General features: G+C 41.7%; 1 protein-coding gene across 1 annotated transcript in view; it reads right to left on the bottom strand.

Moving 5' to 3' along the window:
• Window positions 1-2,910: 2,910 nt before the first annotated feature.
• LOC132882070 (lysine-specific histone demethylase 2) overlaps window positions 2,911-18,969 on the bottom strand; it is a 108,535-nt gene continuing 92,476 nt past the window's right edge. Inside the window, exons 15-21 of the mRNA XM_060915291.1 lie at window positions 16,868-16,999; window positions 11,962-12,036; window positions 11,752-11,868; window positions 11,525-11,650; window positions 11,228-11,350; window positions 10,930-11,082; window positions 2,911-3,659 (exon numbers count right to left, since the gene is read on the bottom strand). Coding sequence (XP_060771274.1) covers window positions 3,576-3,659; window positions 10,930-11,082; window positions 11,228-11,350; window positions 11,525-11,650; window positions 11,752-11,868; window positions 11,962-12,036; window positions 16,868-16,999 — 810 coding nt within the window. The 3' untranslated portion in view covers window positions 2,911-3,575. The remainder of the gene's footprint in view (window positions 3,660-10,929; window positions 11,083-11,227; window positions 11,351-11,524; window positions 11,651-11,751; window positions 11,869-11,961; window positions 12,037-16,867; window positions 17,000-18,969) is intronic.

Below are 18,969 nucleotides of genomic sequence, written 5' to 3'. Positions count from 1 at the left end.
TAACACACAACAATGGCATGTTAATATGGTAAAATATATCATGACCTGCTCTGGCTGGATGCTTGATTGGGTGATGGGAGCACACTCCTCAGCAATGATGAGATGCAGATGGGACCCTTAGGGCTGGCCAAGACAATTCAGTTACATTTCACCGGGTCTGGGACATGCGACAGAATGTCTACACCAAATCCAGTGTATCTATGCTAGAAACACCTCATGGATGCACTGGGACGCATCCTCAGTGATGTATCCTGGGGTCCTTGGGTGTTTCGGGTCTCGCATCATCATACACCCTCACCCAGGCGACCCAGCCGGGGTTGATCAAGCCCCGACTTGCGTCCCAGTAGCAGTCCACGGATCACTCCTTTTAATCCAAAGCCACCGTGTGGCTTTCTCTGCGGCTTCGCTTGCGGATGCAATGGCCCTCTTCTTAGCTGGTCCTACAATGCCCAAACGGTTCAGGACTTTGCAGAGGGAGCACCCTGCAAAACCCCAACAGCCGACTTCTATGGGCTCGTAGAAGGTTCTCCAACCTCTCTCCCTGCACTCCTCCACCAGCTCCTGGTACTTGGCTCTTTTCCTCTCATTGGCCTCCTCAAGACACTCTTCCCAGGGAACTGTTAGTTCCAGAATGATGAGGGGTTTTGAAGCCTCAGATGTTATCGCCACGTCTGGACGGAGAGTTGTTGCAACAATGAAATCCAGTATCTCAAAATATCACAATATTTCATTTTGAGTAAAACAGTATAAATACTGTGCATCACTCAGTCTAGTTCAGTACATGCAACTACAATCATGAGGAAGACTACTGATCATCATTGAGCCATAGGAGGTCATTGCTGAAAAGGTTGGCTGGAAAAGGTGCACAAGCAACAGGGATGACGGCAGCCTCGAGAGGATTGTCAAGAAAAGTCGACTCAAGAACTTGGGAGAGCTTCACAAGGTGTGGACCAAGGCTGGGAAGTGGTCATTGCTGAAAAGATTGGCTAGAAAAGGTGCACAAGCAACAGGGATGACGGCAGCCTTGAGAGGATTGTTAAGAAAAGTTGACTCAAGAACTTGGGAGAGCTTCACAAGGAGTGGACCGAGGCTGGTAGAAGGTCATTAATGGGAGGTCATTTAACGTTTGAGTAAAACAGTATAAATATCGTGCATCACTCAGTCTAGTTCAGTACACGCAACCACAATCATGAGCAAGACTACTGACCATCATTGAGCCATAGAAGGTCATTGCTGAAAAGGTTGGCTGGAAAAGGTGCACAAGCAACAGGGATGATGGCAGCCTTGAGAGGATTGTTAAGAAAAGTTGACTCAAGAACTTGGGAAAGCTTCACAAGGAGTGGACCGAGGCTGGGAGAAGGTTATTGCTGAAAAGGTTGGCTGGAAAAGGTACACAAGCAACAGGGATGACCACAGCCTTGAGAGGACTGTCAAGAAAAGTCGACTCAAAAACTTAGTAGAGCTTCACAAGGAGTGGACTGAGGCTGGTAGGAGGTCATTAATGGAGGTCATTTAACGTTTGAGTAAAACAGTATAAATACCGTGCATCACTCGGTCTAGTTTATTACACGCAACCACAATCATGAGCAAGACTACTGACAGATGATCATCATTGAGCCATAGGAGGTCATTGCTGAAAAGGTTGGCTGGAAAAGTTACACAAGCAACAGGGATGACCGCAGCCTTGAGAGGATTATCAAGAAAAGTCGAATCAAGGACTTGGGAGAGCTTCATGCGGAGGGGACTGATGCTGGTGTCAGTGCATCAAGAGCCACCACGCACAGACATCTTCAAGAAAAGGGTGACAACTGTCACATTCCTCATATCAAGCCCCTCCTGAACCAGAGACATCATCAGAAGTGTCTTACCTGGGCTAAGGAGAGAAAGAATTGGCCTGTTCTTCAGTGATCCAAAAGTCCTCTTTTCAGATGAAAGTAAGTTTTGCATTTAATTTGGAAATCAAGGTCCTAGTGACTGGAGAAAGAGTGGAGAGGTAGAGAATCCAAGGTGTTTGAAGTCCAGTGTGAAGTTTTCACAGTGTGTGATGATTTAGGGTGCCATGTCATCTCCTGGTGTTTGTCCACTGCGTTTTATCAAGTCCAATGAGCAACAGTCTGGTTCTTTCTTTCCTTAGCCCAGGTAAGATGCTTCTGATGTTGTCTCTGGTTCAGGAATGGCTTGATATGAGGAATGCGACAGTTGTAACCCCTTTCCTGAAGACGTCTGTGAGTGGTGCCTCTTGATGCACTGACACCAGCCCTGGTCCACTCCTCATGAAACTCTCCCACGTCCTTGAATCAACTTTTCTTGACAATCCTCTCAAGGCTGCAGTCATCCCTGTTACTTGTGCACCTTTTCCAGCCAACCTTTTCAGTAATGACCTTCTATAGCTCAATTGATGATCTTCTGTCAGTAGTCTTGCTCATGATTGTGGTTACATGTAATGAACTAGACTGAGTAATGCACGGTATTTATACCGTTACTCAAACCCAAAAATTCTGATGTGTTGAGATACTGGATTTCTGATTTTCATGAGTAAAAAGCAATAAACAAAACTAAAACAACAAAAAAACCCCTGAAATATTTCACTTGACATGAAATAAAAGATATGTAACATTGAATCATTTTCCTCAATAAATACATGACTAAGTATAATATTTTTGTCTCATTTGTTTAACTGGGTTCTCTTTATCTACTTTTAGGACTTGTGTGAAAATCTGATGTTTTAGGTCATATTTATGCAGAAATAATAGAAATTCTCAACGGTTCACAAACTTTCAAGTACCACTGTATATCTGCGCAAACGTGTACTTATTGCACTAACGCAGAATCGGGAAAAAATCCAAGCAATTTGTTTTGTGCAGATAATTTATGTTTTTAAAAAAAAAAGTCAAATACCAGTATAATTTACAGTATGTATATATTACAATTTTGTTCATACAGAAATGACATGAGTCGGTCATACTTAGAGCAAGTACAGTAAATAATCCAGAACAATGTATATAAAGATTCCATTCATTACAAACTACAGTGCTGTCACAAACACGTATCTTAATTCAATCAACTGTTCCACAAAAAATGTCTTTCAATGCTTAATTAGGTTAAGTTACATTATACAAGTGTTTAAGAGGTTTATTTCTCCTTCAGGAGGAACATTTCTGTTTTGTTTTGCTGTTAATGCGAAAATTTGACATGTAATTCGTGTGGACACTTTTACTCAGTAATGATTCACAAAAACAAACAAAAAAAATCAACCAACTAACCAACCAAAACTACAACAATGCAAGTTGGAAAACAGTGAAACTGACAAAATTCTCACCAAATAACGAAAAGTTCCATGACAAACACGTCATTTTTCAGAAAATTTCAGAACAAATATAATCATCTTATCTTTTCCAAGACTCCAAAGATGAAGACGCTGTGGGGTAATGTACATGTGGTACATTAGCTTGTGTGCAATGTTGCTACAGTAATAAATATCGCCACACCCGTAACAGTTCCTGATTGAACTTTAAAACACCTGCTGTAGAGGAGTTGTGGAAGCTCGGATTCAGTGTCCCAGTCCTTCGGTTGCGTCACAGTGCTGCGACCTTACTTGCCTCTCGTACGCCGCTCAGATATGCGCCGGTTACCGTCTGAGGAAAGTGTCTGTTTGTGGCCTGGAAAAAGAGATGAAAAAAAAGGAATGAGTGCATCGGGGGGAAAAAAAAAAAAAGGTAATACTGGAGACACACTTGGGGATGTGCTGTTGTAGGAAAATAATCAGTGAACGGATGAGGAATTACTGTTACCAACTCCAGTGTTTTATTTCTCTTATACCACAGCAAATTTAAGTTTACCCATTTACAGTCAAATTTAATATAGTGTGTAATGTCCATGAAACAAGTCCTGTTCCTACAGTGGTGCTTGAAAGTTTGTGAACCATTTAGAATTTTCTCTATTTCTGCATAAATATGACCTAAAACAACATCAGATTTTCACACAAGTCCTAAAAGTAGATAAAGAGAACCCAGTTAAACAAATTAGACAAAATTATGATGCTTGGTCATTTATTTATTGAGGAAAATGATCCAATATTACATATCTGTGAGTGGCAAAAGTATGTGAACCTCTAGGATTAGCAGTTAATTTGAAGGTGAAATTAGAGTCAGGTGTTTGTCATCCCATTTATTAAAATCAGGTGCGAGTGGGCACCCTGTTTTATTTAAAGAACAGGGATCTATCAAAATTTGAGCTTCACAACACATATTTGTGGAAGTGTATCATGGCACGAACAAAGGAGATTTCTGAGGACCTCAGAAAAAGCGTTGTTGATGCTCATCAGGCTGGAAAAGGTTACAAAACCATCTCTAAAAGAGTTTGGACTCCACCAATCCACAGTCAGACAGATTGCGTACAAATGGAGGAAATTCAAGACCATTGTTACCCTCCCCAGGAGTGGTCGACCAACAAAGATCACTCCAAGAGCAAGGCGTGTAATAGTCAGCGAGGTCACAAAGGACCCCAGGGTAACTTCTAAGCAACTGAAGGCCTCTCTCACATTGGCTAATGTTAATGTTCATGAGTCCACCATCAGGAGAACACTGAACAGCAATGGTGTGCATGACAGGGTTGCAAGGAGAAAGCCACTGCTCTCCAAAAAGAACATTGCTGCTCGTCTGCAGTTTGCTAAAGATCACGTGGACAAGCCAGAAGGCTATTGGAAAAATGTTTTGTGGACAAATGAGACCAAAATAGAACTTTCTGGTTTAAATGAGAAGCGTTATGTTTGGAGAAAGGAAAACACTGCATTCCAGCATAAGAACCTTATCCCATCTGTGAAACATGGTGGTGGTAGTATCATAGTTTGGGCCTGTTTTGCTGCATCTGGGCCAGGACGGCTTGCCATCATTGATGGAACAATGAATTCTGAATTATACCAGCAAATTCTAAAGGAAAATGTCAGGACATCTGTCCATGAACTGAATCTCAAGAGAAGGTGGGTCATGCAGCAAGACAACGACCCTAAGCACACAAGTCATTCTACCAAAGAATGGTTAAAGAAGAATAAAGTTCATGTTTTGGAATGGCCAAGTCAAAGTCCTGACCTTAATCCAATTGAAATGTTGTGGAAGGACCTGAAGCGAGCAGTTCATGTGAGGAAACCCACCAACATCCCAGAGTTGAAGCTGTTCTGTATGGAGGAATGGGCTAAAATTCCTCCAAGCCGGTGTGCAGGACTGATCAACAGTTACCGGAAACGTTTAGTTGCAGTTATTGCTGCACAAGGGGGTCACACCAGATACTGAAAGCAAAGGTTCACATACTTTTGCCACTCACAGATATGTAATATTGGATCATTTTCCTCAATAAATAAATGACCAAGTATAATATTTTTGTCTAATTTGTTTAACTGGGTTCTCTTTATCTACTTTTAGGACTTGTGTGAAAATCTGATGATGTTTTAGGTCATATTTATGCAGAAATATAGAAAATTCTAAACTGTTCAAACACCACTGTATATCAACATCATCTAGAAAAAATATCGAAAACCATATCAATAACTACACTTTAAAAAAAAAAAAATCCACTTATGTTGAATGTGTGCCATGAGTCCTTGTGAATTAGTCTTTTTTACTACAGAAACATATTAGAAGAGGTGCATTAACAAAACTGTGATTTGCCTTGAAACTGGAACTACTGCCTGAGCTACTGTTCTAGAAAATTAATCAACCCCTTCTGACCAATCGGAATCGAGATTTCAGCTCCAACAAGAACCAGTGCTGTTTCAGATAACCAGTCTACCAAGCAATTATGTTATCAGACGTAATTAAGAGTTTCCTAATCCAAGTGTCAAGATATGAACAAGCAGGAAGGATTTCTCAAGTTCTACCTTTTGCTTTTAAAACAAACACCACTCAGCCATAAAATTAAAAACTACTGACAGGTGAAGTAGTGAATAACATTGATTATCTCATTACAGTAGCACCTGTCAAGGGGTGGGATATATTAGGCAGCAAGAGAACAGTTAGTTCTTGAAGTTGATGTGTTGGAAGCAGGAAAAATGGGCAAGTTTAAGGATCTGCGTGACTTTAACAAATTGTGATGGTGAGATGACGGGACTCCCTAAAGTGAATGACGCATGAAATGGAATGACGAATGACAGCTAGTGATTTGAACAATAAATGGTCCCTTGTCATTCAGATTCTTATAAATGGAATAACGATTGAAATGTAGGTGGAATGACATGCTTTCAGCTCATGAAATGGAATGACATTGTTTCTAAGTGAAATGACATACTTTAAGCTAATGTTATCAGTGATATCCCCTTTTACAAATGGAATGACAGTGTTTTTAGGTGGAATGACATACTTTGAGGCAATGTTATCAGTGATCTCACCTATAACCTAACCCTAAAAACAATATCATTCCATTTGTTAATTTGATATCACTGATAACATTGCCTCAAAGTATGTCATGCCACCTAGAAACCTTATCATTCCATTTGCAAAAGGTGACATCACTGACATTAGCTCAAAGTAAGTCAATACATATAGAAACCCTGTCATTCCATTTGTAAAAGCTGATATCCCACCAAGCACCCACTTATCTTATCCTAGGGAGGTCTAAAACTAAAGATTTCAATCGTTATTCCATTTGTAAGAATCTGAATGACAAGGGACCATTTATTGTTCAAATTTACTACCTGTCATTCATCATTCCATTTCATGCATCATTCACTTTAGGGAGTCCTTGAGATGACTGGGTCTGAACATCTCCAAAATGGCACATCTTGTTGGGTGTTTCTGGTATGCAGTAGTTAGTACCTACCAAAAGTGGTTCAAGGATCCAAAGGTCAACCGGTGAACTGGTGACAGGGTCATGGGTGTCGAAGGTATATTGAGTCGCATGGGGCATGAAGGCTAGCCCATATGGTCCAATCCCACAGAAGAGCTTCTGTAGCACAAACTGCTGAAAAAAGTAAATGTTGGCTAAAACAGAAAGGTGTCAACATTAAACTTTTCAGCAATTTGTGCTACAGAAGCTCTTCTGTAGGATTGGACCACATGGGCTCACGTTCATGCCCCATGCGACTCAATGAACCTTTGACACCCATGACCCTGTTACCAGTTCACCGGTTGTCCTTTGGATCCGTGGACCACTTTTGGTAGGTACTAACTACTGCATACCAGGAACACCCAACAAGATGTGCCATTTTGGAGATGTTCAGACCCAGTCATCTCACCATCACAATTTGTTAAAGTCACTCACATCCTTAAACTTGCCCATTTTTCCTGCTTCCAACACATCAACTTCAAGAACTGACTGTTTTCTTGCTGCCTAATATATCATCATCTTGTCATGGAGATGACAAAATTATAGCATCTGACTGGCATTGTTGCGGTTTCGGGGGGGGGGGGGGGGGGGGATATTTCAATCAATTTAAAAAACAAAAATAAATAAATTTAAAAAACAACAAAAAAAAAACAACACTTTACGTGCAGTATTCAGTTTTCTGATGAACAGTTTAAATTACACCAATTGTGGAACATTTTACCATCAAAACCTAATCCTTGAGCATCCGCTGATTGATTAAGCACACGCTGACTTCATTTATTTATTTGGTTGGTTTTATTATTTATTTTGAGTGTGTACGTGCTTAAAGAGAGTTTCATTTGCTATCAATTCATTGTTGTTACTCTGACCACTGGTGCATCGCTGCAATAAATCGTTGTACGTCTTATTCAGACAGCCATCTTGAATTGTTGCCATGGTGATAAAATGGCTTTGCCATCAATTCCGAGATGTCACCGAGAGCTGGAACTGAACCAAGAACCGGAACTGAACCAAGAACCAGTTTTCTTGGTTCCTCGAGTGATACCCTAGTATCTTTATATATAACGCTAATTATTCTATCCACATTCAGTGGATATGAGCAACCACGCACTCGGATTGGCTACTCTACTACTAGGATATCAGCTCATATACAGTGCTCAGAGTAAATGAGTACACCCCCTTCAAAAAGTAACATTTTAAGCAATATCTCAATGAACACAAACAATTTCCAAAATGTTGACAAAACAAAGCTTAATATAACATCTGTTTAACTTATAACGGGAAAGTAAAGTTAATAATATAACTTAGATCAGTGGTTCTCAAACTTTTTTCACCAAGTACCACCTCAGAAAATACTTGGCTCTCCAAGTACCACCATAATGACCAACATTAAAATACAGTAGCGTAGTAGGCCTAAGTATTCATTAAAAACAAGGCGGAGGTTTTATTTAACAAGTATATTTAATATTGTTGGCCACTGTAACATTACACACAGTACTTTGAACAGTAACACTGTGTTTAAATATAGGAAAATAAAACACTGTACTTAAATAATGAATCAAATAAATTGGCCAAATCTGCAACATCTGTAGTCTCATCAAGCTGTATGGTAAAATATCTACTGTTCTTAATGCGCTCAATCAGTGTCTCTTTAACATCGTCAGCCATGTCGTTTATTCTCCTTGACACGGTGTCATTTGAAAGCGACACCAAGTTTAACTCTCTGGCAGCTTTCTCTCCACACATGATACGTGTCATCTCTCTGGCTAATGGCAAACACAGCAGTTCCCCGATTGTGTGCGGCTTACCGGCTCTGGCGATCAGGAGGCTGGCACGATATGAAGCTTCCTGTGCTTTGGCTACGGGTGTACCATAGGACAGAATGGTGGACTTGGACTGCTTCAGTTCATCACGTTTTCGTAAAAAAAATCCATTGGTTTGTCCTTTAGTGCTGTGTGTTTGGTTGTAAGATGCCGTTTGAGATGCGATGGTTTCATGGACTCATTGCTCAGAACGTCCCCGCATACAACACACTGCGGCCTGGGCAGCTCCTCTGTCCCGCTGCAAATTAATCCCAGTTTTATGTATTTTTCGTCATACTTCCTCCTCACTGGTTTCTGCCGTTTGCTAGCAGTTCTGGGGCTGGTTTTGCCACTGTCGTTAGCATCTGCGCTCAGCTCACACACGTCCTCTTCAGTTCTCCCTCTCTCCTGATCCACGCTCCCATTCGCGGATTTAAGCCACAACAGTAATTTTGTCATACTCGTCATAATTAGCAAAGCCACCTCCACCTTTTCCCATCACAGCCTAGTCTACCAATGGCGGATAACCGTCTGTCAGCGGAACCGGCGGGAATGCGTACGTACGCTACGTATGGCTACCCAGAAGCACTTGCAAACTTTTTAAAATTATTAACTTAATTTGTATCTCCTTTCATTTTCTTGTCATCGGTTGATAAGATATTTTTCATCCATTTGGATATTATGGATAGTATTTCACGTTTTTTTATTTTATTTTATTTATATTTAATTAAGTGATTCTTTGGCGTACCACTAGAATGGAGCCTGCGTACCACTAGTGGTACGCGTACCACAGTTTGAGAATCACTGACTTAGATTACACATTTTTTCAGTTTTACTCAAATTAGGGTGGTGCAAAAATGAGTACACCCCACAACAAAAACTACTACATCTAGTACTTTGTATGGCCTCCATGATTTTTAATGACAGCACCAAGTCTTCTAGGCATGGAATGAACAAACTGGTGACATTTTGCAACATCAATCTTTTTCCGTTCTTCAACAATGACCTCTTTTAGTGACCGGATGCTGGATGGAGAGTGATGCTCAACTTGTCTCTTCAGAATTCCCCAAAGAAAATAATTTCTTTACACCACAAAGGTGAAGGCTACAAGAAGATCAGCAAAGCTTTACTTATCAGTCAGAATACTGTAGCAAAAGTGGTACAAAAATTTAAGAAAGCTGGAACTGCAACCATCTCACAGAGACGTCCAGGTCGTCCACGGAAGTTAACACCTCGACAGGAGCGTCTTCTGATGAGAAGGGTTGAAGAAAATCGGCATGCAAGTTCACTGCAGTCATCTAAAGAAGTAGAAAGCCAAACTGGGGTGACTATTTCCCGTGACACAATACGGCGTACGCTGCAGAGGAATGGCATGCATGGATGCCGTCCACGAAATAAGCCTCTCCTAAAGCCCAGGCACAAAAAAGCCCACCTAGAGTTTGCCAGGGCCCATGCTGACAAAGATGAAGACTACTGGGACTCTATACTCTGGAGTGATGAGACCAAGATAAATGATTTTGGAACTGATGGCTTCAAAACTGTATGGTGTCACAAAGGTGAGGAATACAAAGAAAAATGCATGGTGCCTACAGTGAAACATGGTGGTGGCAGTGTCCTTATGTGGGGCTGCATGAGTGCTGCATTTCACTGATGGCATCATGAATTCACAGATGTATTGCTCTATACTGAAAGAGAAGATGCTACCATCACTCCGTGCCCTTGGTCGTCGTGAACTTTTCCGACATGACTAAACACACATCTAAGGCCACTGTTGGATTTCTGAAGAAGAACAGGGTGAAAGTGATTCAGTGGCCAAGTATGTCTCCTGATCTGAACCCAATCGAACACCTATGGGGAATTCTGAAGAGACAAGTTGAGCATCACTCTCCATCCAGCATCCAGTCACTAAAAGAGGTCATTGTTGAAGAATGGAAAAAGATCGATGTTGCAAAATGTCGCCAACTTGTTCATTCCATGCCTAGAAGACTTGGTGCTGTCATTAAAAATCATGGAGGCCATACAAAGTACGAGATGTAGTAGTTTTTGTTGTGGGGTGTACTCATTTTTGCACCACCCTAATTTGAGTAAAACTGAAAAATGTGTAATCTAAGTTATATTATTAACCTTACTTTCCCGTTATAAGTTAAACAGATGTTATATTAAACTTTGTCTTGTCAACATTTTGGAAATTGTTTGTGTTCATTGAGATATTGCTTAAAATATTACTTTTCAAAGGAGGCGTACTCATTTACGCTGAGCACTGTACCATGAGTAGAGGGGTTAAAAAAAAAAAAAGCCGATGATACTTTACCTCGCCGGCGAAGTAGACCTTCCCCTGCACATCTTCAGCGATGATGTCATAGGCCTCTCCGCTGCCGCCTGTCTTGACGAAGCTGTAGGACATCTGAGACCACGGGTCTTTACTCCAACGTGTCACAAAGTACTTCAGTGGGTCTGGAACATCCTGCAGGGTCACATTACACACACACAATAAGTTTCAAACAACCATCTTTTTATCTTGAATGCATTTTCCTCAATAATCCTCTAGTTTGCATGGTTTACATTTTGTCCGCAAGTACCAGGGTGTATTCGTCCCCTGATCAACTCACCTGCTCCTTGTAAAGTTCCCTGAGGACGTTCATGCAGAGCTCCACCACTTCCTTGTCCTCAAGATCTCTCACCATGGCCTGAGCCTCTCCTGTTATCACTGACATCAGAACACACTCCTCTCCCTGCAGAGAATCTCACACGCACATACACAGAGCCACTCGAGATTAAGCCTCAGGAGAAATTCTCCCAAATGTCCTCAATTAACTCACTAACAAGACAAGATTTTCCGCTTGCAATCTGTCCTCCATATTGTCCCCGCATTAAAGAATATTGAGTTAATGCCTGAGTGGTCTGACCTTTGGTCTCATGTCGTAAAACACACTGAACATGCCCCTCTTCTCCGGACACGGGGAAACGTGGCCAAAATAATCCGCTCCCTGCACCTTACTGTCCCAGAACCTGTACGGGAACTGCAGTGCAATCTGGAACCCAAGAAACCATCACTTTTACACACCATCTTGTAAATTCAGCTATCTTCTACTGCATGCAAATTTACTGGATTACACTGAGGATTAACGTTTACCTTCTCGATGACTCCGGCCCCCAGGCTGTTTATGGCTTTGAGCTTCCTGTCTGGAAGCGGAGGGTTGAACTGGATGATGTTCTTCTGCAGGAGAGCTAAAGGAGTCGTCACCAGCACCTACAACACAACACGCAATAAGAGGCTTTTCTCCCATTCTGTCAGAGAAACAGGATCCGCGTGTGGATGAGCAACACTGATTCAGGTCTGTACCTTCTGAGCAGTAAACTGGGTTCCGCTGGTGGTGCTGACCTTCACTACATCACCCGAATAATCCACCGACTGCACCTACACAGGAGCAGGCACAGCGTTATTGGCTTTTCAGCCATCTCATTCATCTCTATATCCATCTACCCATTCATCCATCAATTCCTCCATTCATCCATCCATGAATCCATCCATCAAATCCTCCATCCATCCATCTATAAATCTATCCATCAAATTACTCTATCCATTCATCAATAAAGCCATCCATCAACTCCTCCATCCATTCATCTATAAATCCATTAATTCATCCATCCATTCATAAATCCATCCATCAGTTCCTCCATCCATCCACCAATTACTCTATCCATTCATCAATAAAGCCATCCATTCATCTATAAATCCATCCATCAATTCTTCCATTCATCTATAAACCCATCAGTTCCTTCATTCCTTCATAAATTCATCCATCAGTTCCTGCGACCCTGTAGAACAGGATAAAGCGGCTAGAGATAATGAGATGAGATGAACTTTATCCATTCATTCATTTCATTCATCTATAAATCCATCAATTCCTCCATCCATAAATCCATCCATCAGTTCCTCCACCCATCCATCCATCCATAAATCCCTTTATCAATTCCTCCATCCATAAATCCCTCCATCCATCTATAAATCCATCCATCAATTCCTCCATTCATCTATAAATCCAGCAGTTCCTCCATCCATTCATAAATTCATCCATCCATCCGTTTCTTCATCCATCCATCAATAAATCCCTCCATCAATTCCTCATCTATCCATTCATCTATAAATCCATCCAGCCATCTATAAATCCATCCATTCACCTATAAATCTATCCACCAACTCCACCCATTCATTCATTTATAAATCCATCCATCAATTCCTCCATTCATCAATAAATTCATCAGTTCCTTCATCTATTCATTCATAAATTAATCCATCCATCAGTTCCTCCATCCCTCAATCGATAAATCCCTCCATCAATTCCACCATCCATCCATTCATCTATAAATACATCCATTCATTCATCTATAAATTTATCCATCAACTCCATCCATTCATTCATCTATAAATCCATCAATTCCTCCATTCATCTATAAATCCAGCAGTTCCTCCATACATTCATAAATTAATCCATCAGTTCCTTCATCCATCCATCCATCAATCCCTCCATCTATCCATTCATATATAAATCCATCCAGCTGTCTAAATTCATCTATAAATCAATCCATCAACTCCACCCATTCATTCATTTATAAATCCATCCATCAATTCCTCCATTCATCTATAAATCCATCAGTTCCTTCATCCATTCATTCATAAATTAATCCATCCATCAGTTCCTCCATCCCTCCATCAATAAATCCCTCCATCCGTTCATCTGTAAATACATCCATCTAATGCTACTTTGGACTCTACTTTGGCTGCTTTTTACCAGGCTGTGGACTGTCCAACTAGGAACAACAGGACAATTGACTTGCTGTATGCTAATGTGAGGGATGCATACAGAGTCACACCCCTCCCCCCACTAGGGAAGTCTGACCACAACCTGGTTCTTCTACAGCTGAAGTACACCCCCCTGGTCCAAAGGCAGCCTGCAACAACTAGCTCCATGAGGAGGTGGTCTTTTGAAATGGAAGATGCCCTCAGAGACTGCTATGACACCACTGACTGGGATGTGCTGCTTAGCCCACACTGTGAGGACATAGAGGGGCTAACACACTGTCTGACAGATTACCTCAACTTCTGTGCAGACGTGATTTCCCCACCAAGACTGTACGGTGTTACCCTAAATAAAAGCCATAGGTAACACAGGAAGTCAAAGCTGTCCTCAACAGGAAGAAGGCCGCCTTCAGGAACAAGGAGGCGATGAAAGCAGCACAGCAGGAGGTGAAACGCTGCGTGAGGAAAGCTAAGGACAGCTACAGGAGAAAGGTGGAGCAGAAGCTGAAAGAGAACAGCATAAGGGAGGTCTGGGAAGGTGTGAAAATCACAGGCCACAACACAAAGACCAGAGTTGTTGAGGGGGACAGTGGAGAGGGCGACTGAGTTAAATGACTTCTTCAACCGATTCAACCAGCCCGCATCCCCCTCCCCCTCACTGCAGCCATCTCTCCTTCTTCCCTCAACACACCTCCCCCCAGTCATCGCAGCAGCCCCCTCCTCAACACAGACTCCTCCATGCATTACTGCAGACCAGGTCAGAGGTCAACTGAGGAAGCTTCACCCCAGGAAAGCAGCAGGCCCAGACAAGGTGTGTCCCCGACTACTGAAGACCTACACTGCTGAACTGGGTGAACCAACTCCAACACATTTTCAACCTCAGCCTGCAGCTGGGGAGAGTGCCCACCCTCTGGAAGACATCATGCATCATTCCAGTTCCCAAGAAGAACTGGCCCAGCGAGCTGAACGACTTCTGACCGGTGGCACTCACTTCACATCTGATGAAGACGTTGGAGCAGCTCTTCCTCAGCCTCCTCAGACCCCAGGTGCAACATGCCCAGGACTGTCTGCAGTTTGTGTACCGGGCAGGTGTTGGTGTGGAAGACGCCATCCTCTACCTGCTACACTGAGCCCAATCGCATCTGGATAAGGGAAATGGCACAGTGAGGATCCTCTTCTTGGACTTCTCAAGTGCCTTCAACACCATCCAGCCCCTTATGCTTCAGGACAAACTGAACAGGATGCGAGTGGACCCCTGCCTGGTCACCTGGATCTCCAGCTACCTCACCAACAGGCCGCAGTACGTCAGGCTGAAGGACATCACGTCTGACACTGTGATTAGTAGCACCGGAGCACCCCAGGGCATGGTGCTGGCCCCTCTTCTCTTCATCCTGTACACCGCAGACTTCTGCTACAACTCGGAGCTGTGTCACATTCAGAAGTTCGCCGATGACACAGCCATCGTGGGGTGTATCAGGGACGACAGAGAGGAGGAGTATAGGAGCATGGTGAGGGACTTTGCCGTTTGGTGCAACAGGAACCATCTGTAGCTCAACACCTCAAAGATCAAGGAGCTGTTCGTTGACTTTGGGAGGTCCAGACCAAGGTCACGACCAGTTCTGATCGAGGGAGTCGAGGTGGAGGCTGTGGATTCCTACAAGTACCTTGGGCTGTGGCTGGACAGGACTTGCAACACCAACCACCTGTACAGGAAGGGACAGAGCAGGCTGTACTTCCTGAAGAGGCTGCAGTCCTTTAAAATCTGCAGGAAACTCCTGCGGATGTTCTATCAGTCCGTGGTCGCCAGTGTCCTGTTTTACACCGTGGTGTGCTGGGGGTCAGCACATCCAAGGACACATCCAGGCTGGACAAACTGATCAAGCGGGCCGGCTCAGTGGTCGGCATGAAGCTGGACTCTCTGGTGACGGTGGCAGAGAAGACGACTATGGACAAAATACGGAACATCATGGACGATGCCAGTCACCCTCTGAACACCGTCATCAGCAACCAGAGGAGCCTGTTCAGTGACATAATGCTCCTTCCCAAGTGCAGGACAAACAGACTTAAAAACTCCTTTGTCCCTCACGCCATCAGACTGTACAACTCCTCTCTGGGGGGGGAGGAGGGGTAACAGGAGGACAGAGGACAGGAAGGAACAGTAGTCTAGCATGACAGTAAACAATACTGGACAATGTGCAATACCTCTTCTGTTGGACTCCCCCCTTCTCCATATCTTATTCTTTTTTACATTTGTATATGCAAATACCTAATTTAATTTATCTAGAAGTTTTTCTCCATTTCTATTCTCTGTTTATCCTGTAATGATGCTACTGGAATTTTAATTTCCCTGAGGGAACCTGCCCAAAGGGATCAATAAAGATCTGTCTAATCTAATTCATTCATCTATAAATGTATCCATCAACTCCATCCATTCATTTATTCATCTATAAATCCATCAATTCCTCCATCCATCAGTTCCTCCATCCATCCATAAATCCCTCCATCAATTCCTCCATTCATCTATAAATCCAGCAGTTCCTCCATCTGTCCATAAATTCATCCATCCATCAGTTCCTCCATCCATCCATCCATCCATCCATCCATCCATCCATCCATAAATCCCTCCATCAATTCCTCCATCTATCCATTCATCTATAAATCCATCTATCAATTCCTCCATTCATCTATAAATCCATCAGTTCCTCCATCCATAAATCCCTATATCAATTCCTCCATCTATCATTCATTCATCTATAATTCCCTTCATCCATCCATTGATAAATTCATCCATCAATTAATCTATAATTCCATCTATCAGTTCCTTCATCCATCCATCAATTCATTCATAATTCCATCCATCAGCTCCTCCATCCATTCATTCATCTATAAATCTATTCATCAATTCCTCCATCCATTCATAAATCTATCCATCCATCAGTTCCTCCATCCATAAATCCATCTATTTAACCAATTCATCTAATCTGCCTATTCATCCACCTAACCATCAGTCCCTCGATCCATCTGTCTCCTTATCCAACCCATCTACACATCCATCATCTAATCCAAACATCTAAAATCTCTACCTGATCCATCCCTCTACCCATTCATCTATCAGTCTAATCCCTTCTTAGAGCCAATCTTTTTTTCTAAACCTTTCTTGGATCCAAACCTTGAATCTAATCTTTTTTTACATCCAATCCTTTAGTCTAATCTTTTCTTGGACCCAATCTTTTAGTCTAGTCCTCTCTTCCATCCAATCCTTTCATTTAATTTGTTCTCCCACATAATTTTTCCATCAATCCATCTAGTCTTCTCATTCTTCCTGACATTTATCCAACCAACTTTTTCTCCACCCACACCAGACATCAGCTGGAATGTAATTATCTCTCATGAGTGAACTCCACTGTTCACTATGTGAAGAGCAGGAGAGGTGTTGTGCGTTTCTCACCGCAGTGTTGAGATGGATGTCGAGGCCTTGGGCTAGTTTGTGCAGCAGAGTGGAATAGCCTGCAGTCAGCAGTGTGTGGTCCCCTGAGAACTGAGCAAAGAACTCATTATGGTCCCATGATCGAGCAGAAACCTACATAACACACAGGGGGGAGGAAGAGGAGAAAAAAAAAAAAAAGTGTGTAATGACAGACGTGGTGCTGAGGAAGTCACTGTATAATCATGACATCAGCAGCTGCTGGAAAAATGTTCCACAGTTGCTTTTCAGTTGTGATGTTTTGCATGATCTTAGAAAATGGCATCCTTGAGAATACTGGAAAACAAACCCTCAGCTCACACACCAGTTAACAACAAGATCATGTTGGCTCACTTCGGTGCCAATTTACTGCATCAAATGCGAATGAATATTTGAAATTATTGTTTATTGTAAGCAGATTACAAAAATCAGGTACTATAACTAGAAAAGGATATTTAAACAAGAGTGTTCTGAGAGTACAATATCCCCCACTGGCAGATATATCTATACTATACGGCCATCACTCTGGTAAAATGCAACCGAATTGAACAAAATTGCAATATGCGTATTACTGATGTATAATAAAGTATCCTGCCAAGTTTCGTGAAATTCCTCCAAAAATTGAGAGTTGATTTCAGAAGGTGAGTACCCTTCGCGGGACGGACATCACCACGACATAATCCCCCTTTGGGCCTTTCGGCCAGCAGGGGATATTTACCAAAAAAAAGGGTTTTTTTCTTTTGTTTGGGCTTTTTTTTTGGCCAAATTGCATGAAATTCCTTCAAAAACTGTGAGAGGACTTGATTTCAGAAAGCAAGCCCACCTTGATGAAATTGCCAAAGCACAAGTTTGTTGTTAATCAAGGGCATAACTCTGGTAAAATTTGCCCAAATGAAATGAAAATTCAATATTAACTGTCATATAACAAAGCCTTTTGCCAAGTTTGGTGAAATTCCTCCACACACAGAGGAGTTGACTTCAGAAGAACGCACACCCTCATGAAATTGTCAAAGTACAAGTTATTTAATCAAGGGTCAAAACTCTGGGAAAATTTTCACAAACGAAATTAAATCGCAATCTGCGTATTACCGTCATATAACAAGGCCTTTTGCCAAGCTTCGAGAAATTTGTCCAAAAATTGAGAGAGGAGTTGATGTCAGGAGGCAAGCACACCTTCATGAAATTGTCAAAGTACAAAGTTGTAAATCGAGCGCTGTAACTCTGGGAAAATGCAACCGAATTGAACAAAATTACAATGTGTGTATTACCGACATATAACAATGCCTTTTGCCAAGTTTGGTGAAATTCCTCCAAAATTTGTGAGAGGAGTTGATTTCAGAAAGAAAAAACACACTCATGAAACTGTCAAAGTATAATTTTGTTAATCAAGGGCTGTAACTCTGGTAAAATGTGAATGAATTTAATGAAATTACAATACGTGTATTACTGACATACAACAAAGAATCCTGCCAAGTTTCGTGAAACTGTTCCAAAAATTATGAGGAGTTGATTTCAGAAGGTGAGTACCCTTCCCAAGACGGACGGACATCGCCATGACAATCCTCCTTTGGGCCTATCTATCTATCTATCTATCTATCTATCTATCTATCTATCTATCTATCTATCTATATATATATATAAAATCTATGTTCTATTCTGAATAAAATATGGAATTTTGAAACTTCCACATCACTGCATTCCGTTTTTATTTACAATTTGTACTTTGTCCCAACATTTTTGGAATCGGGGTTTTTTTTAATATATATATATATATATATATATATATATATATAAAACCCCGATTCCAAAAAAGTTGGGACAAAGTACAAATTGTAAATAAAAACAGAATGCAATGATGTGGAAGTTTCAAAATTCCATATTTTATTCAGAATAGAACATAGATGACATATCAAATGTTTAAACTGAGAAAATGTATCATTTAAAGAGAAAAATTAGGTGATTTTAAATTTCATGACAACAACACATCTCAAAAAAGTTGGGACAAAGCCATGTTTACCACTGAGACATCCCCTTTTCTCTTTACAACAGTCTGTAAACGTCTGGGGACTGAGGAGACAAGTTGCTCA

This window comes from Neoarius graeffei, chromosome 2, assembly GCF_027579695.1.
Source record: "Neoarius graeffei isolate fNeoGra1 chromosome 2, fNeoGra1.pri, whole genome shotgun sequence".
Lineage (NCBI taxonomy): Eukaryota > Metazoa > Chordata > Actinopteri > Siluriformes > Ariidae > Neoarius > Neoarius graeffei.
This window is presented reverse-complemented; position numbering and strand designations above follow the sequence as displayed.